This window comes from Aulonocara stuartgranti (assembly GCF_965226115.1).
Source record: "Aulonocara stuartgranti genome assembly, chromosome: 15".
In the NCBI taxonomy this organism is placed as follows: Eukaryota; Metazoa; Chordata; class Actinopteri; order Cichliformes; family Cichlidae; genus Aulonocara; species Aulonocara stuartgranti.
This window is the reverse complement of record NC_138951.1, coordinates 21,805,472-21,830,736: the sequence shown is the minus strand read 5'-3', so window position 1 is coordinate 21,830,736 and position 25,265 is coordinate 21,805,472. Positions and strand designations below refer to the sequence as shown.

The following is a 25,265-nucleotide window of genomic DNA, read 5'->3' as shown; positions in this document are numbered from 1 at the left end:
CTCTGCCTATTTTAATCACACTGGGAGAACTAAAATTAACTTCATAAGGAAGATGACTACTGGATAAAACGTTTTGATTCACAAGATCGAACCATGAGTTAAATATATGATGGATGTTGTATAACATGTCCGTTTCATTGAAAGACCATCAAGATAAACATCCAGTGTAATGGGACCTTCTGAGCACCAGGGCGGTGTCCCGACTTCCTCGCCATACGCCTCTGGGCTTCAATGACCTCCACCTCCTAAGGCAGCGTGGAACTCCGCCACTGTACAATCAAATCAGTGTAATTTCCCTCTCTGCTGATAGGGGGCGGTGTGACCCTCCGTGCTTGCACAGTGACATGGCGGTCTGACGTAAGGAAAGCGGAAAGCTCCCTGACTCGGTGTAAACAACTGTGAAAATGTTTGTAGTTTGCCCTCCTTGAAAAAATTAACGGCATGATTTTTATGACGGCTGTGTCCCGGTAAGCTCCGGTGACTTTACATGTCGTGGTTTCTGGTGGTTGAGGTTGGGATTCGATCCCGGGTGGCTGGACTCTAGCTTCCCGTGTTCTGAACGAGGTGTTTCAGCCTCCGCCACCGAGGAGGAAACCGTAACACTACACATGGTGAGTTTTTAAACGTGCTACTATCCGGTTAGAGGCCGATTTTTAAGTATATTATAATATATTATGATACACTTGACTGCTACTATATCCAGTTAGCATTAGCAATGTGTTAGCTCAATAGCATGGCTAACTAAGACAATGTGACTCGTTTTAAAAACTAGTGACATATGTGTATCTCTTAAATAACTTGATGTTTTATATTTTTACATTGAAAACATATGCCGAATTGACGTGTGGCCTTAACCATTAAATGCCTTAAGTATCGGTGTGTATATTTTACGTCTTCACTGTGAGTAGGGAAGAGAGAGTCAAACTGTCACATTATTGAATGAGGTTTGGTGTGTAGGTTGTAGACAGCGGCTTATCGACTTGATATCGGTAGAAAACACCGGCTCCCTGACTCAATTTTTGCACTGTAATTATTTTAGTGTCGTTAGAAGTCTATAAGGTTGTTTAAAACACTGAAAAGCCATATCTGTTTTGACTTTCATTCGTCCATTGTACAACTCCAAACTGCAGGAAGAAACAGCTATTTTGATTAAATATTGCAGTAGTGGACAGTTATTTTATACATTAAGTAATACATTATTTCTTTTTCTGTCTGTGCAGCTGCAAAGCTACACTGAGAAGGAACTGGCTCTACACATGAGGAGGCACCTAAAAGAAGAACCACAGAATCAGAAACCCAGAGCATATGGAGCCCACTGAATCTGCACAAGGTTTGTCAAACTTGAGATTTAAGAGGTACTTCAAATTAGGAACATGTTCTAAATGGTCTAATCCAGGGGTGTCATCTATTTTAAGATTACAGAGGATGAGAAAATAATATTTCAGGATTTTTTCAAACTTTATTTTTAAGAGCTATTCACACCTTGTTCTTCTATTATTAGTTTTCATTCCTGTCTAGCACAGCAGCACTGCTGGAACTTGATTTCATATTATGCATGTTCAGCTAACAGATGGAATCCAGCACTACCAAACCGGAAATGTTGACCAGGCAATGACTTTCCAGTCACATTAACCCAATTTTACATCATTCAGTGGAATGATAATGTCACATTTCTTGCAGGGCAAGAGAAGCCATTGGAGGAGGGTGCAGATTTAATATTCAGCTCAAAAGGACGACAACGAAAGAAAAATCCCAAATATCTGGATTATGAAACTGATGACAAAACGAATGAACACCTTTCACCCAAAACACCTAGAAAGAGCTCAGGAAGGAGAAGAGCAGCTTCTCAGAAGACTCCGACAAAGAGTAGAAAATCCAAGGCTGCCGCACAGGACACTCCAGATGGAGAAAATGAAAAAAAAGATAAAACACCTACAGAGTGTGATGGACAAACTACAGCAGAAGTGGCTGATGAACCACTGAGAGGCAAGAAAACTCAGTCAAAAAGGACTCCTGCTAAGAAAACCCCTGCAAAAAAATGTAGCAATGCCAATGTAGACCTTATAGATGGAGAGGGTGTTGTTAAAGATACGGTGCAGCAGGAGAATGGGACGCCAAAGCCAAAGAGGAAGTATGTAAAGAAGCAGTATGTACAACAAGTGAAGCCAGTTATTAAAGAAAAGGATGCAGAGGAACCTGAGGAGGAGACTGGACAAGGTGGCCGGCGGCGGAGAGGAGCTGCCAAAGCGTAAGATACGCCTACAGTACTGAGCTGTCGCATAGGTTAAATGACGCTAAACACCGTCACCTTTTTTTTTTCTTTTTTTTTTGTTAAATCATTTTTACATCAGACATCATCAGTTGAAACACAGGAAGTCTGAACTGTGACTCCAGACTTTGGTGATAGTTACTTTCACTATTAGTTTTGTGATAATTACACCCTAACAATCAGACTTTCATTTTTTGGTTACATGTACACTTATCCCTACATTAATTACATGCATCTATGTAGCTATATAAAAGCATACATTGCTAATTGTAAAATAATAAATTTTCTGTCTTTAAAACATTTTTAAAGCCATTTTTTTCATATAAATGGTAATATAGGCATTCAAAAATAATGTAACCTCAATCTTCCAGGGCGTTGAAGTACCTCCACAATTTGGCAAAAGACTTATTTGGGCAAACTGATGAGCCAGGAAGCGAAGATACTGGATCAGAACAGAAAACTCCCAAAGCAAGCAAAGGTACAGTGAAAGTCTCGCCGTCTCTCTTCCCCAGGGCACCAATCACAGCTAAGCATTACCTCAGACAGTTTCTGCATTTCGTTGCCTTGTACTTGTGACATGTGCAATGACAATAAAGTTGAATTCTATTCTATTCATCTTTTTACCTATTTCTTACAGAGTTAAGTGAGGTTGCTACCACTCTAATTCTACGTTCACACTGCAGGCGAAAGCGCATCAAATCCGATTTTTTTGACCCTATGTGACCCATATCCGATCATGGTATGACAGTGTGAACGACACAAATCCGATATTTTCAAATCCGACCTGGGTCACTTTTGTATGTGGTATTGAATCCGATACATATCTGATGTTTTAGAAAGCAACTGCTCTCTGAACGGTCATGTCGCATTAAATCCGTCTCTTACGTCACTGACACAAGACAGACGCCAATTATCTGCGCCGGAGAAGACATCGTGAACGCTTCCTGGCCGTCTAGTGTAGATGTCAGTGAAACTGTTGGGAAGACAACGTAAACATTTTATTTATACTGAATAATCTGCAGATTCTCACAGAAATCTGCAACTATCCTTTGAAGCACCGCTCCTCTCTGAAACAGCAATAAGGATAACTATTAGGCCATATGTAAATAACAAAATAACTTAAAGCAAAATTGGGGAACGTAAAGTCCGAAACAAGTCTTTATATTAAGGGCCATCAGTCAAGCAGTACTGTTTGGTCTGGGTCTAAACAGAGCATGTTGTGTGTGACATCTTCTTTTGCGCCGCTTTGTGGGTTCACACTAGAGCGCGTTTGCTATCACATTTTATTTGTAGTGTGAACAAGCAGACAAAAAAATCAGATTTGATCAAAAAATCGGAATTGAGCATTAAGACCTGCAGTGTGAACGTAGCCTAAGACCTAAGACCTGTAGACGTGTCTCCCGTCTGAAAATGGGCCGCACTTCAAACGGCAGGAGTTGACTAACTGGCATAGATGTAGTTATATTAATGAACTTGTCTGAACTTGTTTAGAGTGTTGTGTCAACATTGCATTTCATGTCAGTTGTTAGTTGTGTTTTGCAATCTCACAAGTTACATGCAGTGTAAAATTTCATATAGCAGTGCAGAAAAATTCCTTCTTCTGCCAATATCAGTAAAGATCTCTGTGCACCGTAACTTAAATCCCTCGTTCTATTCCTGCAGTGGGTAAAGGCAAAAAGAGGAAACATCCTGACAGTGATGCAGCAGAAGACGAAGACTTTGTGCCAGATAATGATGAAGAGGAGGATGCAGAGGAGCTGGAGGATGATGACGAAGAAGCTGCATATGACTCAGACCTCGACTCCAATTGTGACAAACGTGGAAAAAATCCTCCAGTTTATTACGTCAACAATAACAACGTCAGTGGTTTTCTCATTTTAACTTGATGGCACAGTTACTGGTTATGACCTCATGCAGTGCACTAGAGTACATTACTTCAGTACGGTATCTCCATATCAGTCTAATACAGAAAGATGAATCTGCTTGATGATGGTAATTAAAAGTTAAACTGTTGTGATTTGTCAATACCAACCTGGGCTTATAAATATGAGTCATTATAATGAGCACTTTATATCAAACATAAATCATCAGATTCTGCGTTTTTCTGAGACTAAACCAAAGTGCAAACCATTATTGATTAAAATGACCAGAACATTTTAATTTCTAAGTTTAATGCAGCTGCATAGAAAAGAAGGAAGAACATGTGCATAATGAGTTCATCCTGTCTCCTTCTGTCCTGCAGACATGCTCGTTCGTCAAAGCCCAAAATGGACTTAACACCCCTATCATGAAAACTGCTTTGGAGAGTGCAAAGACCACCAAGAAATTGTAAGTCGCAGTCAGTTAACAGTAATGATTTGTTTTCGTGAAGTACCAGTGAACATTGTCCTTTTGCTGTTAGTTCATACATCAGTTTTTGTGACGACATACACAATGAGTCTTGAAGTGCAAACGACACTGGAATATTTGAACATTCAAACCCTTTATTTTGAAAGCTTCTTAAAGTCAAATTTTGGGTTATCTCAAAATTTCAGCTTACAAAACTTCACCTTTTTTGGTTGATTTTGTTGAGGTTTTTTCAGCATTTTGAATAAGTAAGTCTCAGACTGACTAACTGCTTGCTTGTTTGTTTGTTTATTTAACAATGTGTTTGTTGATGTTTGTGCTTGCAGTCGGGAAGAGCACTACAGCAGCTGGGTGTTTCCAGAGTGGGTGCCCTCCACCAGGGATTGGGTTCCTGTCCCACAAAGGTAGTTTCTGTTGCTTTGTTCGTTTAATACAGTCGAATCCAGTTTTAATTGAATAACTCATTAAGTTTTATTTGGATATACCTTTTTATTTTCTGTGTTACAACGACCGTACCCAACACTCTTTACCAAGTAACTTTGAATGTTTTTTTATTTTATTCACTGAAATTCTAACACAAAAGTCATACCAGAAAGTCTTAGCTGCAATTGTGTTTATCTGACTGTTTCATTAGATGCTTAGTTATTTAGTTTGTGTTGGGACATCTGTCCACTTTTTTTGACTGAAGGTGGGCAGGAGCCTCTGCCAGCTGACAGTGGCAAAGACAGGCTGCACCTTGGACAGGTCACCACTCAATCACAGGGCCAGACAGACACAGACAGCCATGCACACCTAGGATCAATTTAAGATGACCTGTTAACCAGAGTGTCACCTGCCTTTAGTCACATTACTGAATCAATCAGTTGTCACATGGTCATGCAATGAGATATGCTGTATATGCTTTCAAGTAACCCAATGAGGTTCAGACTATTTTATACTCTTGGCAGGAACAACACAGAGAGACTCAAAGTCACATTTAAAATTTCCCATATCTTTGAATTGTGGGCTGAGACTGGTGTGAACAAAAAAGGCCCCAAACTGTGGATTTGAACCCAGGACCTTCCAGCTGTGAGGCAACAGTGCTAACTACCACACCACCATCCTGCCCTCATAGTTGCATTATATCCATTCATTAGTTCAAATAAGGCTTTTAAACTACATAGGAACAATAGTAAGGAGTCATCCAAATCTGATACTTTATCCTAATTAACCCTTAATCGACTGGGATTCAAACAGGCCTAATGGACTTATTTTGTCATTTTGGCTGTAAAATGACAAAATAATTCTCATCTTTCAGGAACAATTTTTATTTTCTCACTAGCCTATAATGAGTGAAAAGTAAGGTCATGTGAGTAAAAGTGGTAACATTTAGGCGGAGCTGATTTTTTTTATACACTGATTTCCCCCCAAAAGCTTGTCATCGTTTCTTTCTGAAACAATTTGAATTTTGTCTCAAACAATATCGCTAAGAGAATTCTGGTCATTTAAAAAGCACTTGATAAATAAAGGGTTAAACAATAAAAAAACAAAGGAACTGCCAGGAGGGGTTGCTGAGATGATGTCTGAAAAGTGTGGCTCCAAGAAGAAGCCAGTCTAGTGAATAAAGAAGAGCCATCGCAGGACTATGTACCTGCGCTGGTCTGGTGGCTTCATAAAGGGAGCTGGACAAGGGACGTGTTATTCTGGCTGATATGCACAAAAGTTATTAAAAGTGTGTGTGTTCTGCTTTCATTTAGTGATTTGGAGAAATATCTGCCTCAGACGCCTCGCTCAGCTGCTTTCAAAGTGTCCAGGGAAGGACTCAACAAGGAGGAAGCACCTCTGCAAAGACTCAAAAGGTGACAGTGATCGCGGTGTAGTTACCCCCGGTTGATGATTTCCCTCAGATATGTCAAGAACAGTTCGATTGAGACATAACTGCTGCTAATACATTTCCAAAGAAAACCTCTTTTTTGTATTTGTTTGTTAGTAAAACTCATACCTATAAAAATATGTAATTGTGATCATTTGCAGTTTGTTCTACATGGTGCAGATTTTTTGGTGGCTTTTGTAGGCGAGGGGGAATAAAGCATTTGGTGTCTTTTTTGTTTTCATTTTTTTCTGTTAACTGGCAGGTTCGAATCTATTCCCCCTCACCCAGAACGCTGGGACATGATGCTGTATGCAGGTGGACCAGTGTGGGCTCTGGAGTGGTGTCCAACACCTGATGGTGCTCCTGCTACCCAGTACATCGCTCTGTCCTGTCATCAACGCATGGATGATTTTCACTACGTCAACAAAACATCCACAGGAACTGGACTCATTCAGCTGTGGGATGTGGGCAAACTGAAGTATGGCAACAGGTACAAATGAAATGTGCGGAGTGGGAAATCACTGATAAAAATATTATATTATAAAAGCTTATTGTCTGTCAGTCGCTTGACTGATTGACTAGTTTGAACTACTTCCAGAAAAAGTCCAATAGTCCTCTGTAAACAAACTGTCTACATCATAGATGGCAGTGAGATGTTCCCAGAACTTATAAGAAATTTGTCTTTGAAACTTCAGCCTTTTTATATTATGTTCTCTTTTCTTTCACCTCTGTCCAAACAGACCAGACTCCAAGCCAGTTGTGGTCTATAGTTTGGCCCAGGATAAGGGCTTCGTCTGGCATCTGAAGTGGTGTCCTGCTGGCGGCTGGGAGCTTCCCACCTGTGCCAGAAAGGTAAGGTGTTTTTCCTATGAAGTGTCTTAGCTTTTAGCTGCTATTGAAATGATGAAATCTTATAACATCCTAACGTGGTATCAATCCCTCACACTGAAGGCTCCATTCTTACCCAGACTGGGTCTTCTGGCAGTGGCCACCTCCACCGGGGTGGTTACCATTTATAGCATACCCCACCCTGATGCTCTGCACTCCAACATCACTCAGCCAAACTCTGGTAAGACTGATCATAACTCGCTGTGATTTCCCCTACACATTTTTTTTTGCAGCATTTATAACTGCTCCATCTAAAGTATTTTACTTGTAAAAATGAAGCGTGTCCTGTGTTCAGCAGAGGGCACTGTTGGCTTTCTAAAGTCTGAAGTCAGCATGTTGGGTGTCTATTTTCTCCTGTATCCTATGAGGACATAGGGATGCACTGAAGCAGTGCATTACTGGTGGTTTATAGATCAGCGCATCACTATAAAAACACTGGATGTCTTTATACCTGTTTATTTATGAATTAGCTTAGCTCATTTTCTTTCTTCGCACGCCAAATCAGAAGGTTTGGCATGTAAACGCTGTCTTTGGATGCACCATGCAGCCCTTGGATTGTTTGTGATCACAGTAAAGCTCTAAGGCCTGTACTGTGAAACAGAATTCAGGGCTCAGGATTAAACCTGAAGTTGAAGCTTCCTCTGTGAGTTTTCAGTTTGATAAAGGTGACTCCCCGTGGTATCTTGTCCTGTAGACCTGACCTGCTCCTGATAACAGGTGAACATATAAACCCACCACCTGCTGGCTAGTTTATTTGGATAATATTGGCACAATTGTTTCATGATATCACAGGATTTTCGAGTGAGTCTGGACCCTTTTCCTGAGAAACTTGTGCCTTTTGGCTGAAAGCAGTTTCAAAGCATCTAATTTTTCTGTTTGTCTTTATAAACTCAAATAGTCATATAAAAACAGTCATTAAAGAACCAAATTCTTGTAGCTCATTCTAGATCTAATATAAGATTTCCAAGTAACCCTACAGGTTTAAGTTTTGTGTTTATACTTTTTCCTGTACTTGCTCCTTAGACCGTTAAATGCCACCAGTGTTGTCGCTTAAAATGTTAGACCTTAAAATTATAAAAAAAAGGCTTCGGAGTAACACATTAATCCCATCAACCTGATCCTTAATTACTGAAAGTTTTTTTTCCTCCACCCTCCTGGCTTTGGATGAGTTTAATCAAATGTACAGTCATAGTATGTTGTTTGTGTTGGGTAATATTCCCGTCATGCCCGGTTTGTGTTTATGACCTAGTACCAATCTCAGCTCTTTCATTCAATAATATGCTCACAGGAAAATGTCACGTGACCTACATGATTGCAGCTGCTAGGCTTAGTGATGCCAGGTAATAAAAATCTATCCTGGTTATTTTGAACTTGCTTTGTATTACAGATCTGTTTTAGTAGCATTGTGGTAAAAGAAAGTAAACATTTTCTCACCAAGCAAAGTCAAAGAATTTGTGAAAATATATTATTTATCTTAGTAATTAATTATCTTTATCGTCACTTCTTGAGTTCTTTTGCAGTGTATCACTAAGATCCAGAATATTGACTAAATCAGTCTCATATTTCTGACAGTGTAATAACACGTGTTCTGTGGGTTCATCATCTCCACAACAGTCAAATTTCCCTGTATGTTGTTTCCCTACTATAAGCAATGTGCCAGTAAACATGCAGGGCAGGGCAAAGACACAGGGCCCACAGCAGTCTTGCTCTTTGGAGCCCCGATATGAGTTTTCACTCACCCCACTATGGTTGGGTTGCCAACAGAAAATCCTCATAGAGACTCAAAAAGGCAAAACTGCTGTGGGTCCCTCATGAGCTAGTCTACATGAGCCCCATACAGGTTTTCTATTTGCAAGACAAAGGTGTCCTGCCCTGTGTGTAAAAAGAAAAGAAAAAAAATGGCATTGCCATCTTTGTCAAGCTCAGATTTGTCAGTAAAAATAATGCAAACCTCACAACAAGGAACCACAAGCCACTGAATATTTGACAGCTTGCCAAAAAAGGATCAAAGTAGGTGCCAATTAATTTTATATTGAACAAATAGCTAATGAGAACTTGCAGCTGTAGTCCGTTACACACATTTAAACACAGCCTGATGAACTCAAGCACGAGTATGTAATCAATCAAATAGCACCTTATCCATCATATCAGACGTGACCCTCATTAAACGTGGTAGAGCTTGTGTTTGACAAAGCAACAGTATCCACAAGAAACCAGCCTCATGCAGCTTTCACAATGGCCACAGAACACTGTCCAACAGTGTAAGTACATGATGACATTATGGATGGAGGAGCCTGTGGTCCAGTCTATTCAGATCACTGCGCTGTCAGTCGCCTCTGGGGCTCTGCTGATAGAAGACAATACAAACGAGATTAATGACGAACTTATCTGCCACATCCATCATAGAGAGAAACCCAGTTATGTCTGCATGTGAGTGTGTGTGTGTTTATCAGTCAGTATCCTCAAAGCGGTTCAGGCTAATCTGATTGAACAAAACACCATTGTGAGATCATGAGTATAGCATACACCTTACATATAAATACGCACATTTTTGTGTTATATCTCAGTGGACGCAACCTTTTTAGATCCCATTAAAGCTTATCTTGTAGGGCATGTCTTCCCAGTTCCACAGTGTAACAGAAGCTTTGGGCTCATAGGGACAGCTACTTTGATACTTTCACTTCGTTATCTGAAAATGTTGCCATGTTTGATATGAATATCCACCACATTAACACCATATATGAAATAAAGCACATTAGGTCCCCTTTAAATCACCTGATCTCTCCACTGAAAGACATGCACATTAAATTCTTCTACATTAACATTAATTAAAAGGACTAAATAAAATAATTTTGCATCATATTTTTGGACTTGGAAGCCATGACTGGGTAAAAGTATGAAGCCTACATCATGGCCACAGCTTGAGAATTCATCAAAAGGGTTCCTGGAGTTGGGCCTTTTTATGATTCAGTTTTCCATCTCACCAGTAATGGCTTGCATAGGTGACCGTACAACTGCCTGTACTCTGATCATTATAACATTATGTGCACTGTATTACACATGGTTTGGTTTTGAAATTAAGAAGTATTTCAAATGCCTCAGTTTGGACATAAAAAGATAAATGAGACCCGACATTTCTGGTCTTAATTTTTTCTCATTCCCTCGTGGACTCGAGTTTCCATTCTGTTTTGTAGCCATGGATCATTGGGCTCAGTTTCCAGAGGGCTACTCCATCAGCCCCCTGCTTGCAACCAGAGGTTATAGTTATTGGATTGAAAGGTTACTGAATACCCACATTTGAAGATGGCTGCACACACAAACTACTACTGCAAAAGCTTGTTTAGCTTACACTGAGAAATTTTCATAAATACAGCAATCGTAACATTTGTTTTCCTTCAATATTTTTTAATGTAATGAATGTCTTAATGTTGCCACAAACCCTATTAAGGAAGACTAGGAGATGATCAGAATCTTTATAATCCTGTATAGCTTTGCTGAAGTTTGATGACCTGAGGAGAAATATGCTACACGTAATCTGTACTTGTTTGCAATTGGCTACCTAGTGCCAAAATCAACCTTTTTATTCTAGCATACTTAGATTGGAAAAATCTGAGTTCATGGAGCTGATAACTATAGACATGTGACCTATTTGGTTTAGTAAAGCCAATGTAATATTGAACTTTGTGTGGCATCTGTGGAGGCCTCTAGCACAGCCTGGCTGCATATCTTATTTGAGCGATATAACAGAACCTCAGTGTGTTTTCTTATCTGGAAGAAGCAGTAGCATAAATGCAGAAGAGGGAATTGGAACTAATTTCTGTGGAAAGTTGGGCCTTACAGCTGCATGGCCATACCTGCAGTTGTATACCTGTCAATTAATATCAAATATATCTTTAATAAATGTACACATGTGTTATAGTGTAGGTCTCCAGAAAGGTTCCTTCTGAAGGTAAACCTGGTTTGAAAGGTTGTCAGCAGAATCAGGTAACTGTCATTTATTTGATTTTTCTCACATAAAGCACACAAGAGGAGATCTCATCTCAGATTTGATTTTATGTTTAGTTTTGGGAAAAGTGCTCCATAAGTGGAGCCATTGGGTGGCATGCTGTGAATACTCTGGACTGTTACATGCACTATGCTCATAGTGTCATAGATTTGTGGAACTGGACATAAGTGAGGTTCAGAGATGTGCATGTAGAATATGACAGCTTAAAGACTGTTTGTTCCTGTCACTTGGTGCCAACATTTTCAAAAGAACAAACTGAATGTTTATATGAAAGTGATGTTACCTCGGTCTTGAGAATAAAAAGAATAGACATTCAAGTGGGACAGTACCTTCATTTTTCTTTTCTTAACAGCACTCACAAGGTTATAATAGCGCTATTTTGTAAGCTGCAAAATCTGCCCCAACTTAAATGCTAAACAGACTAAGATGAGTCAATATTAAAATCACACACCATATGTCTCACAAGTAAACTCCTGTTCAAGCCGTAAAAGCACATACTGTTTTTCTCTGATACTGCACTTCCTTCATAAAGATAAAAAGCATAATTTGGTCATATTATCTCTGTTCAGTTTTTTCTCAGTGACCATCACCTTTGCTAACAGCAACTGCAGCACCACAGTCCTGAAGCATTGACAATTATTCATTTAATCGTGTGATTGTAAGCAGCAGTCTAACATTTCTTGCAGGTTTTTCACTAATAATTTCGCTGTCACATGTGGTCGTTTTTTTCCCTGACATTAAATTTATTTTAAGTAGAAAAATGGCTAACATCAGCGCGACTGTTTTTCAAAGGCAAAGTGTCACTTTTATGCTGCTGTGCCTGCAGTGAGGCGGGGACGACATGGAGAGGTACATTTAACCAAGTGAAAAAATACCAGAGAATTTCTTAATAGCTTCTTTGAGGCTGACATGTCGAGCACCGACTGAATGCAGATTAGTTATCCTAGCTTACGGGACCAAAAGTGGATATAATATAATATAATCTTTCTATATCGGCTGCAAGGGTTGAAGGTGAAATTGCTTTGGACAGGGTTAAAACTGTGTGTGTGTGTGTGTGTGTGTGTGTGTGTGTGTGTGTGTGTGTGTGTGTGTGTGTGTGTGTGTGTGTGTGTGTGTTCATCCTGACCCCTTAGTGCTGTTTGCAACAGATAATTATAAATGGCTTTTGTGTATCCAGTCACCAGAATGAATGAGCGCGTGAATGAGAGGAGGAGGCTGTTAAAGCTCCAGAATTGGAGGGCGGGGGGTGGCTGGAGGTTTTGAAGGAGGGGGTAGTGTACGCACATAATTTACAGCACCATTCTCCATCAGACAAGGATCTATAATTGAAATGACAAAGAAGATGCATCACCGAGCCAGTTGTTAGTGTTGGAAGCTATGAATTTTAGGCCTACTAGATGACACTTCTTGTATCCTTACTCTGTCAGTCATCAAGGACTTACTTGAGACTGGACAGGGAAGAAGATGGAGGAGGTCACACAGAGGCCAAGTTAAAGTGTGCAAAATTGCAAAATACTGTAATTTTTTTAAATTAAAGATGAATGCTTCTAAAACTAGGTTAGAAATTTTTAAAGAGTCCAGTCTTAATATTGTTCTTTAATTAATATAAAGCAAGTTGGAACATTTCATATAAATAAGATTCACTGAGTTGGCAATGTCAGAAAACATGGACACCACCACACATTTCTTTTTCCCCTTTCAGTTGACTCTCGTCAGCATCGACACTGTTTATCTCCTTACAACAGACTAACCACCATTTATCCTCAGCGGCATATTTTACTGTCTTTAAGCTCTGTCTGTGGCTGCTCCTGTTTCTGCTCAGCTAACACAGCTGACCGGTTAGACACAGTCACTCAGTCAGCCTTTATCTCTTTGTTTATCAGGTGAAAAATTTTAAGATAATCATTATTAATTGCACCATAGTCAAAACCAGAGTTAGTCAAACTCTTAAGTGCTTTGTGCAGTGGATCTTGAGGAGGAAATTATGTGATAATTATAAAGCTAAGTATGTGAAAATGTTGATTAAGAAAAGGGAAAAAACTGATACAGTCTAATCATTCACCATATGGGAATATCTGTCATCACAGCTCATTATAATACTTTCTCTTTTTGCAACATTAGTAACTCTGAAGTTTGTGTTAAAACAAATGACGGCAGCTATTTAACTGTGTAGAACTGACTGGGATTCAAAAGATCTGAGCCTTAGAGATAAAGTAAGGGGCTGCTGGTCAGTCTGAGCAGCTGACTAGGATACCTGCTTTGGTGTTTTGGGCATGTTTAACAAAAAGGACACCCCGGAGGTACCCCCAGGTCACGGTAGCCTTGGAATTATAGAAGGAAAATCTATAGTTAGTTAGTTAGAGGGAGGTCAGGACATTTCTGGTGGTACAGCTACTCCTGCGATCCAGACTTTAAATTGCAGAAAATGAAGGAATGAATTATTCACAACATTAAAACTGTTCACAAGAAAAGTGAGTAAACACTGCTGCATGCCGAGCTGGTAGAAGGCTGCACAATGTGAGGTTGTTTTAATGTGACTGATGTGATTTTTACAATTATAGAGAGCCAATTATGTCCCTGAAGGTTAAAACTTATCACCCTCACGCTGTCAGACCAGCCTTCTCAAACTTCTGCTACACCCTAGTCAGACATATGACATCATATTGAATAATCACTCACTGATGATCTGGAGGGCCAAAAGAACAAGAGTTGATTTACAACAAGGTTTATATAAAATATTATTGTGTATTTTTCTGAGGCAGAGGTGAGGTGATGGAGGGAGTGGAACAGCGAAGAAGACACTATTAATCTAAACTCTCAGTAATCTAAACTGGAGGAGGAGAGAAAATTAATGATCTGGAAAAGTCTGACACCGTGTTTCTGTTTTTCGCTTTTAAACACAGCGACTGCCTAAACACAGATAGGAGAGTTTCTGCCAAACTAAATATCCAGTCATTTCGTAAAGTTTATCCGTTATCTGTTTGGGTCTTATAAATGTGCAAATCCTCTTGACTCTAAGATATATTTTTTCCACCTTTAAGGTTATTTAAGGGTGGTGTGATGGTTAGCAGTATAGTCTCACAGTAACAAGGTCCTGGGTTCGAGTTGAGTCTGTGGCTGAAGTTTGTATGTTCTACCATAGTTAAAAAAAACACCTATGTGGTGTTAATAGGTGATGGCCGTAGCATCTTTCTGTATTAGTCCTGTGACTGAGCCTACCTTGCCTCTCGCCCTATGATAGCAGTGAAAGGCTTCATCAGCCCTCTTACATCCTTGAATTGAATACAAGACCTTCTGTCTGTACTTCTAGTTATGTCAGGATTCCTGTTAATCTGTATGAAAAGCTAGCTAACAAGCTAAAGGTACATTACCAACACTAAATATGCTGGCACGTAGTATAGCAAAAACATGGTGAGGGTAAAAATGTGCTGCTTTTGTACTCCTGCTACACCTCTCAGTGAACTCTTTATAACAGAGTCAATTCCTTTTGCTCATACTGTATATAGCCTGTAGCCTTTTATGCATGTAAAATATCATTTGGCATTGCTCTATGATAATGGTGAGATTTGCATTCAAAGGGCCATATTTACTATGTGGGAAAAAATTGCAACATGCAGTGATGGGAAAGTTCTGCAGGTGATGTACCGTCAATGTGCTAATTTATAAACTGAAACGCATCATTTCAATAATGGCCAACACAATCTGCCAAGAGTGGGCTTCCACTAGTAATGCACTCAGTCTGTTAACATCTCTCTCAGTCAGTCCAAATAAATTAAAGCTCCTAGCAGCAACTGTAACAGCAGCATTGTGCACAAAATAAAAAAAAAGGAAAGAAAAAGCTTACAATTAATTTAAATATTTTTAACCCTCTGAAAGGGAAAGTCCTGCAAATGCACAGTGCAATAATGAGAGCCAAACGGCAGTAACCACGCCTACACCTTTCAGTTAATACTACGACTCTTTGGTAAATCCTGACAGAGACGTTTTTAATACCTAAAGAGGGTTTTATTCTGGCATAGCTTGTTAGAAAATCTGTCCCAAAATGTCAGAATATTAACACGTTAGAAATGGGCTTCTTGACATGTAACATCACAGCTCTGCAGCTGAGCTTTAATTACATCTGACACTAAGTGAACGCGTCTCAGATTGAAGACAGCCGAGTCAGGGCCGTCGATGTTTAGCTGAGCCTGTTATTCTCACTGCTTACAGAAAAATCTTCAAGGGACATCCAGCACTACATTCATGCTCACTGTGTGAATTTCTGTAGTTTTCATGTTATTGTCATCAGTAAACCATTACTGTAGCTGTCAGGGTTCATTTCAGATAGCAGAGTGGAACTTTGAGTTGGGTTACATGACAGAAATATGATGGGTCCATGTACAGTAAAGGTACATGCTACCTGTGCATCAAAGTGAATCATTTGTTTAAAAAATGAAACTTTTTAAAAACAGTTAGCAAAAAATCTCTGGGTATTAAAGAAATTGATTTTTATGTGTTTTCACAGGTAAAGGCATTGAAACACCTCAAGTATACAAGGTAGGATGCTCATAATGTCACAGCCCTGTCGATGTTGTGTATCTACCATTAGGTTGAGACAGGACATAAATGAAAATGACCTTTGTTTTCTGCAGGTTAAAGGAGTGGTGACATTGAAGCTGGGCGCCTTCAAAGCCCCTCACCATGAAATGAGCGGGCTCGTCCTGTCTATGGATTGGCTTCCTGACAAACCACACAATATAATGGCTATTGGATTCTATGATGGTATGAATTGATTTCTTGCAGATGTTCTTGATTAACTAGTTGTCTGTTTGAGAGAATAAACAAAGGAGCAGTCCTGAGCTGATCTGATTCAACTATAAGTCAAGATTATGGATTAAAGAACTGTTTTATGCCAGTAGTTTCACTTTTCCGCTTGTTCTTGTTCTCTCCTCAACTCTCTCTCCAGGTGTAGTAGGTCTTTGGGATCTGACAGCGAAGTCTGCGCTGTTGCGTGTGCGAGAGTCAGACAGGTCGCTGAGTCTGCTGCCCTACAGATGCATCCTTGCTCACAACAATGGAGTCCGGTCCCTGGCCTTCTGTCCTGCCTCCAGGTGAGCGTAATATCAAAACTCTCTCTGGATCAAAATAAAACACTGTGACTTCAAAATCAAGATTTTAATCTGTCATGCCTCTATGCCGTATGCATTTTATTGAATTTTGATAGCTGAACAGTTCATGCTTATGAGGACGAGAGGGTGGAGTACTAAGTTGTCAGGTGACATGCTTGCTTAAAAACTATATCCAAGAATAAACTGTTGAGGTTACAAGCTAGACCCTGGACAGGCTACCAGTCTATCACAGAGTTAGTTCATAGAGACAGACAGCTGTTCACACCTACAGTAAATTTACAATCATCATGTATGTACCGACTCACTTCTGGTGGCTGATTGGTGGGGCCTGGCGCCCAGCTGGGCCCCTTCCAGGGGGTGTGGTGCCCTCAGGCCTCTCTGGCACAGCTGGCTGCCGGCAGACCCGCGGGCACGTCACTGCAACCCCCTCTGGCCTCTGCTCCATGGCTGCTGGGTGACCTCTCGTTTGGGGCTCTCCTCAGCTCTTCCCAGGAGGGTGGCACGGTTGCCCCTGTGGTGGTCCTCCTTGGGTCCTCGTATTCTGGGGCCTCTGAATGTCTGGGGCCTGTAACTCCGCCATACCTGCTTCATGCCCTGGGGGGCGGAGCTATGACTCTCCACACTCCCTAGCAGATCGTTACATGGAGAAACCTTTTGAATACAAGTGTGCTGATCCACACAGGTGTGCACACATGCAGACTCCACACAGAAAGGGTCCAGCTGGCCACTGGATTTGAACCTAGGACCTTCATGCTATGAGGTGACCAGCTTCCACACCAAATATACATATTGCATAATGCAAAGGCTCCAGCAGCACAAACATGGCAGACAAATCCAGTAGATGTCAAGATGCCAGCTACAGCTGTCAGTCAAAGTAAACACACGTCTAACTTTAAGTCTTGCCTGTATCCAGTTAGACAAGTTATTCAGAAAAGCTGTACTTTTACTGTAAAAGGAGAAATTATATCTGAAGGAAATAAATACATTATTTTAGACTGGGCTGTAAATTTGAATGCTGTTAACGGGAGTCTGTGGGAACTGACTCACTTTTTGAGGCAGCGTCACAAGGGACTGCAGTGTTTTAGCACCTTCACATTGGCCTTATTTTCAGCTTTAAAGGTCACTGCTTGTGTAACAGTACAATAGAATTTCAAAGCTCAGTAAAACTTAAAGAAAATACTGCAGTCACCCAGTGATCCCATCTTTGTGTCTTTATTTCATCAGTTTTTCCTTCATCTACTTTACTCTGGTAGTTGTTATTCGCAGCCAATTAAAAAGGCGATTTGTTGGCGCCTCTGGTACTCGGAGCTAAAGGCGAGACGATAAATTTTGAACGCACAGAGTTGCAGTAGAGCCCTCCCTCTATTGTATTCAGGCACTAATTCAGAATGTAGGGTACAAGGCCGGGCAAGCAGCCACGTCCTTATCACCACTCAGACAAGGCAACCTGAATTAGCTCTATGCAAGTCAACATGCGCTGACCTTCAGGCTGCAGCCTTGCTGAGGTCTCACTGCCTGGTGTGATTTTCCATTCATATCTAAAGTTCACTCTCCCCGCTTGGAATAGTTAACTGACTCAAAAACTTCAAGTGTTTATGGAGGACATTTTGTGCTGTTTTTTCATGTCACCAATATTTATTCTTCATATCTTATAACAAATAAACACCCAGAAATAGGCAAGCTGCAGGTATGCAACTGGCTCTCTGAAAGGTATGTAAAGTTACATAAACCTGACGCTTGAATGTTTACAGGTTCTAGATGATAATGGGCTTATGTGAGAATCGTTCATGTGGATTTTAAGAATTCGTTTTGTTTGGTTTCTTAGTTTCTGACTTTTATTTATCTTTATCCCGTGATATCTGAGGGACTGCACTGTGTAAGCTGGATCTTCTTATAGTATGTATACCAACATAATCACTTAACCAAATTAACTAAAGCACAGGTGGAAATAATTCAGATGAACTGCTCGCAACTTTCTTGATGTGAGTAAACTTTTTAAATGCTCGATACAGAAGTGAAAACGGGATGGCCAATTTAAAAAATAATAAAATGTCATAGCTAAGGATTTGACTTTAGCCCCATTACGGACTGTGTCTCCTGAAATCATTTTTCTGTGCTCTGTTAGTCAGCTGATGTATGTGCAGATAGGAGTGAGCTGGAGAGGTTATTGAAATCACCTGTGTCTAATACGAGTATTCACAGATATACACTGCAAGTCAGTATCGGGGATGAAGCAGAATTGGTTTTTCATTAAAAACTGTCCAGAATGTCATTTTTCCCACTAACAGGTCAGTGTGAGGTCATCAGCGTCATCTCCTTCTAAACCCATCCAGCCCTGCCGACTCACCTAAAGCATGATTAATATGGCTTATATTGTGGCGTGATGTAAAAGCTTTCACAGAGGATTTTCTGCCTTGTCATGAATTTTGCTTTTTTGAAGAACTGCCAAATAACATTTTGTAAATGTGTATTTAACCTCAGATCAGAATTTGAGATAATGGTAACAATAGTTTCAAACACATGGTCCTGCTAAAGCCCATTTTGTGGGGCTGTAACCTCTTAAAACAAACTAATGACCCATTTTAGTCAACACTGCTTTAAAACAGCTGGCAAATACAAGTAGTCAGATGTAATGATTGAGGTAATTAGTATTTCCATTAAAACTACAACTGCAGCCTTCATTTGAGCAGATGTGAACCTAATTTGATAGCAGCCAGTTTTCCTCCACTTTTTAAACTATTTTCTTCATTTCTGAACCACAGACTTTAGTTTTCTCTAAAGATAAAACTAAAGTTGGATTAAAGGTGGATAAATGATCAAGATTAATCCCACAGAGAGAGAAAAAGCTCCTGGCTGGCAGCAGAGAGACTCTGAGGACGCGTATCTTGTCTGGATCACTGCTTTTTAATTACACAGTCATGCTGAAAAAGATCAAATCTCCCCTCTCTTTGTCTTTGCTCTGGTTTTTAACACCTTTGTATTTTCTTTTTCTCTCACTGCAAAGTCTTTTTTCTCCTTTGTCATCACATTCATAAAGCATTTTTTGTCTTACAAAAGAAATCCGACTATATCGATTGTTCTGCCTTCATTTGTTTTATGGCAGACGCCGCTGTCAGATTTGATCAATGTAAAGAGAATAATGACTTTCACTTCAAGCACTGCATCACATTTAAATCCCTGTGTTCAGCCTATTTATATTTTCCACCAACAGAACATCCTGGTCTGTTTTCCCATCGTCAACATGTCTTTAACTTTTCATTTGTTTTTTGTCTTCTAGATACCTGTTGGTGACGACAGGTGACGACCGCTTCGTGAAGACATGGGATCTGAGGAGGCTCTACGATCCCATCACGGTTCAGAAACGCTGTCTGGCCAATGAAATCAACTGGCCACTGAATGCACCGGGGGTTTTGATGGCCCAGGACAATGGCACCGTGGTGTAAGAAAGCTTGTCTCTGTTTCTTTGTTACAACTTTACATCTGACTCACTTACATTGTATCTCTGGTATTTGCCTCTAAGGTTTGAAAGATATGTTGGACAGTTGTAAACCAAAATGAACAAATACTAGAGAGTTAGTGAGTCCAACATTAAAGCATGGAGGCAGTCTAGCCACAAGTCTATCAATACAGTGCTATATGTATTTAATCATGCTCAGAAAAGAGACAGTATGTTGAAGCAGTGGACTCCAGGGTGAACCAAAGCCAAATCCCTGACCTCTGTCTTTGTTAGGGACACATTAGCATTTACACTAGAGAACATCCACGATCAGACCCCAGAGCTTTTTGGGAAAGGATTTGAGAAATCAAATCAAAATTTGTCTCAGTCACTGTTCACTTGGATTCTAGATTCCTAAGGTGCACTTTAAAATAAAAAGACTACAAAAGTACTGGGAAAGGAATTCTTTGACAGCTAATGGAAACGAAAATTGTCACAATAAGAACCAAAACAATCACTGATAATGAAATTAATAGCAATTCTTTCTCTTGAATGAAAATATCAGAGTTCATTTTTTCCCTTGAGCTTCTTCACAATCGCTTCTTCAAATTCAGAAGGAATCTGAAGAGTAGGATCCACAGCTGCTGGCACATCCCTCAGGTACTCAGCCTCTCCTGAGATTTTCACCTGGTCAGCAAATGGTAAATGGCCTGTATTTGTATAGCGCTTTACTTAGTCCCTAAGGACCCCAAAGCGCTTTACACTACATTCAGTCATCCACCCATTCACACACACATTCACACACTGGTGATGGCAAGCTACATTGTAGCCACAGCTGCCCTGTGGCGCACTGACAGAGGTGAGAGTGTGGGAGCTGGTTTGGTGCTGGGTTCATGTACGCTCTTTTAGCTCATGGGACTAACTGTGTCAGCCCTAACCTAAAAGTCACCACATGAAACTCCTATTTACAGAAGTCTTTCCACTGTATCAGTGTCCTAACTGAGTTTCATTTGGCATACTCACTTGTGATTTTTGTGTCCCAAAAAGTTAAAGTGTGGAAAACGGCCAGCACCTTCCAAAGATTATGAACTTCAGGTTACAGCTTTGTAAATTCTGTAGTAGAAACAGTCTGGAAGATGAACAGAGTGGCTGCATTTAGCATTGAAAACAAAAATTCAGCATCAAAGATAATATCGTAGTTCATGCTTACTTTTCAGAGTGATTCAAACTCCAAAGGTAGTGGAGCTTACACTAGCCATAGTGTGACCTTCCTGCCTCCTAACAAGCTCCACATCCCCACTTCTCCTCTGCGATCTGTCAACATATGCAGTCTTGAAGTAAGAATAAAAAAAGTCATTATGACTCGTTCTTTCTCTCTTTTTTTAATTTAGGAAAGGTTCACAAGGAGTCCATTACATCGACCATCACATGCGCTCGCTCTTTGCACTTCCCCGGTCCGGCACTGTGTGGGTGAGTGTAGCTGTTGTAATCTTCCATTCTTCAGTCATCAGCAGCCCATAATTCAGTCACAGAGCACAAAATAAAATAGCTTTGAACTTCAGGAAACCTTTAAATCAGGGGCACGACGGTCATTTTCGAGACGATGAAGAAAGTTTGAGGATGTTAATATTATTCAATATATATGGATAAAAGGTAGTTAAGGCCAACACAGACTTCTGGAGTATAAAGGTATTCCATAGTTTTGTTACTGTCAGAAATTCCTCTCAAAGGTCAAATCCAAGTCTTGCATTTCACTCGTCTTTGCTGACACTGCAGCCAGTTTTTTCCTCCTGAGGATGTGAATCTTTAGAAGTTTTTCTGGTAGGTTTCAGAGTTTTTTTTTTTCCAAGCGTCAGGACATTTTGCCTTCGTTTGGAACCGTCTCCAGCAGTGGATTAGTCCACGTTTTTTTCTTAAGTGAGTATTTATGGGAGAAAAGCTGCCCTCTAGTATTAAATTGATTTAAAATAAACTACAGTCCGTGTTTTATTGTGATTAATGAACACGTCCCCCATCACAACAGTGTGGTGTTAAATAGTTTAGGCCAGGCGTAGAGCGAGGTGGCATTGAGCAATAGGAAAGGTATAGGATGTGTCAGTTATGGATTCAAAACAGTATTTTATCGTTTTGTTGATGATGAGGAAAATAAAGACTGCTACCTTCTTTTACCCTTTGTAATCATTGAAAACCTCCTTTTGCTGCAGTGTTTTGGGTTTAATTGTGTGTGAGTTGAAAAAAACTACTGGAACTGATACAGTAGTAGTAGTAGCTAGTTGTGCTTCTGTAATTAGTCTCATTACTCAAACTATCCCTGAGTGTCTGAAATTTGCTCTAAGTTACTGAGAGAAACTTTTTTTCCTAGCAGTGCTGTGTGATTTAATATTTCATTTTCTATGCGTCCCTGCAGTCTCTGTCATACACCGAGTGGATTAACAGTCTGGTGACCGCAGACAGCTTCGGAGAGGTGATTTTCTCTCTGTTACCTCAGATCAGCTACGTTGCTCCTTACATCAAACGCACAATAGAGAGACGATTTGTAAGTTTACTTTTCCTTTACTTTTATCGCTCTTTATTTTTCCCTATGTTTACTTCAAAAATATCATTTTACATTATATCAGATGTCATATAAAATTGGTAGTGTTCATAGAAAATAAGACAAAGAACATGAATTGAACATGTGGCCAGTTGCAGTGAAAGAATTGCTCAGATTTAGAGACAAGCTAACGGTCCATTTTATTAACCTGTTCCCTTCAGCCCATCTACTTCACATCTATGGTGCCTTATGATGCAACGGAGAGAGAAAAACAAGAAATGGGAGGAGAGGAAGAGGAAGGAAACGCAGTTGAAGAGCAGCAGGGAGAAGAGACAGAAGAACCAGATGCTACACAGGAAGCAGGAAATGAGAACGACAGTGAAGGAGGAAGAGTTGGACGAAAATGTCCTCCGCTGAAATTCCAGACCTACAAAGAGGCTACAAAGAAATACTGCCTCCATTATACAGATTTTGATTTTGTGGGTTAATTTTTATCTTCATTTGGTTTCATTGTTTTTTATTAAACAGATATTTATTAAAAAGTAAGGAATGTTCAAGTAATATATGTAGGCCAAAGACAAACTGGAGAAAAAGGCTATAGTAGAATAGAGAACGAAATAAGAGGAAGACCACACTGACACTGTAATAATCATACACTCTGACTTTCAGCGGACCACTGCAGGAAGCGAGAGGCGAGCTGTGTGGAAACGCATGAAAGACACAGAAGTGAAGGCAAAGATCATCCTGGATGACATGCCTTTGTCTGCTCTATATAAGGTATCTGAAACACACACACACAGGGCGGGTATCATCAGACTCCAGCTGTAGTGCAACACAAAGAGAAAAAGCAGGAAAAGATAAACAGTGCAATGAGAGGAAATGGAGGTGAGATCTGTAAGAATAGCCTCTTCCTCCTCCCTCTTCTGCCTCCTCCTCTGATGGGCAGCTATAAAGGGGCTGAATGTAATGATGTGTTAAATGAGAAAAATGTCACCCTCAGTGGAAGGAGGGAGGGGGAGATGGAAAGCAGCCATTTGAGGATTTGATGTGTTTAATTTTAAGAGAGGCAGAGTGGAGGGTGTCGCTGTGCCCTCTGGGATGAAATGATGGACGGAGACTTCTTGGGACAGGCTCCAAAACAAAACGGGAAAGGTTTTTGACTGGCTCTTTGTCTGAGAGGGATAAATGGATTAGAAAGAGGAGGATGGCAACTTGGGAAGGAGAAGTGAAAAAATATAGGGAGGCGTGCACCAGGAGGATTTATAGTGGTGAGTGGGGTGGATAAGCGTCTGTAAAGAAATCAGGGGGAAGTGATGATATTGACTCAGAGCTACAGCTGCGTCATTCACTGTGGACAGAGAAAACAAGAAATTAGCCTATAAATAAAAACCACTGTCGCCTTAGTAGAACACAAAGAAAGCTGTTTGTATTAAATGTGGAGTCCCTCAGGGATCCACACTTGGTCCTCTGCTTTTCTGCCTGTAAATAATGCCAGTATCTGCTCTTCTGTAAATTGACCTCTGATGTTCAGTTGTTGGTTGAAGAGCACAGACGAGAAATATTCTCAGCTGTCTTTTCTCATTTCTTCAGGTTCGTTTCAACCCAAACATGAGCTGCCACGACTGGGTTGCATCCGGGGGTCAGACTGGACTGGTTAGATTTAACTGTGTAAGGGCTCTGATGAACTCTCATCTGAAGAAGATGATTGGTGAGAGTCAGGCCCAGTTCAACGCTCTGTACTCGCCGGGCCAAGCGGTGACAGAGCAGCTATAGCAGGAGTTTAACTTTGCTACGGTGGGTTGTACTCCCTCAAGAGACAGTCAAAAAAGTGACCTCTGAAACACGCAGCTGTGAATAATGAAAATATGTATGAATATTACGTTTTTATTCTTATACATTTGTATATGTTGAAAATCAGTCAACGAAAACTAATGACATCATGCCATGAAGGTACTACAGGTTTAATTGGTCCAGGTTTTGAAGCATCTAGACATGGCTAGATATATCCAAATTGTCTGAATGTCACTCCGTATATAATGAAGTTCAACTTTAAATTGACATAATTACAGTATGCAAGCTAACAAAAGTAAAACTCGCTCATGACCAGTTTAGGGGCTTTTCTTTTGATCTTTGGTCATCGTTGACCCTGAGAAACTGAAGCAAGACTTTCTCTCTGTAAACCAAACCCAACCAGAATCTGTTGAATTCAAAGCCATTTAATTTTTCCTGGCAATTAAATGTTTCCATGTTTTCCATTTTCTTCTTATCAAATTATAATAAAAGTCCTAATAATGACAGTTCTGTTCTCTACATCAGAAAAACTGCAGCAGTTGACAGTTAAGTGCCTTTCATAACCCTCACTCACACAGGCCTAGAGACCATTTCAGTGATGAAATGTGTGTCCGCCACCTGGTTGGAGAGTGGTTGTTTGCACATGAATTTGGTTGCAAAGAGGAACACGGTGCTGCAACAAAAACCTTCTGGTGATTGATTTGGTCGTTTTGATTACATTACAACAGTTGCCCATAGTTTACATGGAAGACGCCAGATTGTCTGCAAACACTTGCAAAATGTTCTCCAAGCAACATTGAAACTGAAAAGCGCGACACGTGGAGAATGCTCACCTTCAAAGTAAAAGTTGGACCTTTTACAACCTGTTAGTTACAGCAGGAAAGCGCAACCTTTTCTTTGAAGGCACATGTTCTCAGTGCGACGGAGAGCTGAAAGACGTTTAAAACGTTATTTTTTTTAAAGTGAGGATGGCGTTGTTTTCCAAAGAATTGGTGCGTCATGCCAATATTTCTTAGGCTTACTAGCAAGAGTGTTC

At 40.2% G+C, this 25,265-nt stretch overlaps 1 protein-coding gene across 1 annotated transcript; it reads left to right on the top strand.

Annotated features, from left to right (window-relative positions):
- The first annotated feature begins 309 nt into the window (after window positions 1–309).
- Window positions 310–24,735, top strand: gtf3c2 (general transcription factor IIIC, polypeptide 2, beta). The gene is made up of 20 exons (XM_082505238.1): window positions 310–611; window positions 1,221–1,330; window positions 1,681–2,248; window positions 2,641–2,747; window positions 3,932–4,128; window positions 4,512–4,597; window positions 4,942–5,019; window positions 6,352–6,453; window positions 6,730–6,957; window positions 7,208–7,319; window positions 7,419–7,536; window positions 15,866–15,897; window positions 15,993–16,122; window positions 16,307–16,451; window positions 19,747–19,908; window positions 21,297–21,375; window positions 22,313–22,441; window positions 22,660–22,917; window positions 23,108–23,215; window positions 24,029–24,735. The coding sequence occupies exons 2-20, from the start codon at window positions 1,306–1,308 to the stop codon at window positions 24,209–24,211; spliced, it is 2,847 nt and encodes a 948-aa protein (XP_082361364.1). The 5' UTR covers window positions 310–611; window positions 1,221–1,305; the 3' UTR covers window positions 24,212–24,735.
- Window positions 24,736–25,265: the final 530 nt, after the last annotated feature.

Coding starts and splice junctions, on each gene's coding strand:
- gtf3c2 (XM_082505238.1), top strand. CDS start 1,306: ATGGAGCCCACTGAATCTGCACAAG. Junction 15,898..15,992: donor AAACACCTCAAGTATACAAG/GTAGGATGCTCA, acceptor TGTTTTCTGCAG/GTTAAAGGAGTGGTGACATT. Junction 23,216..24,028: donor CTTTGTCTGCTCTATATAAG/GTATCTGAAACA, acceptor TCATTTCTTCAG/GTTCGTTTCAACCCAAACAT.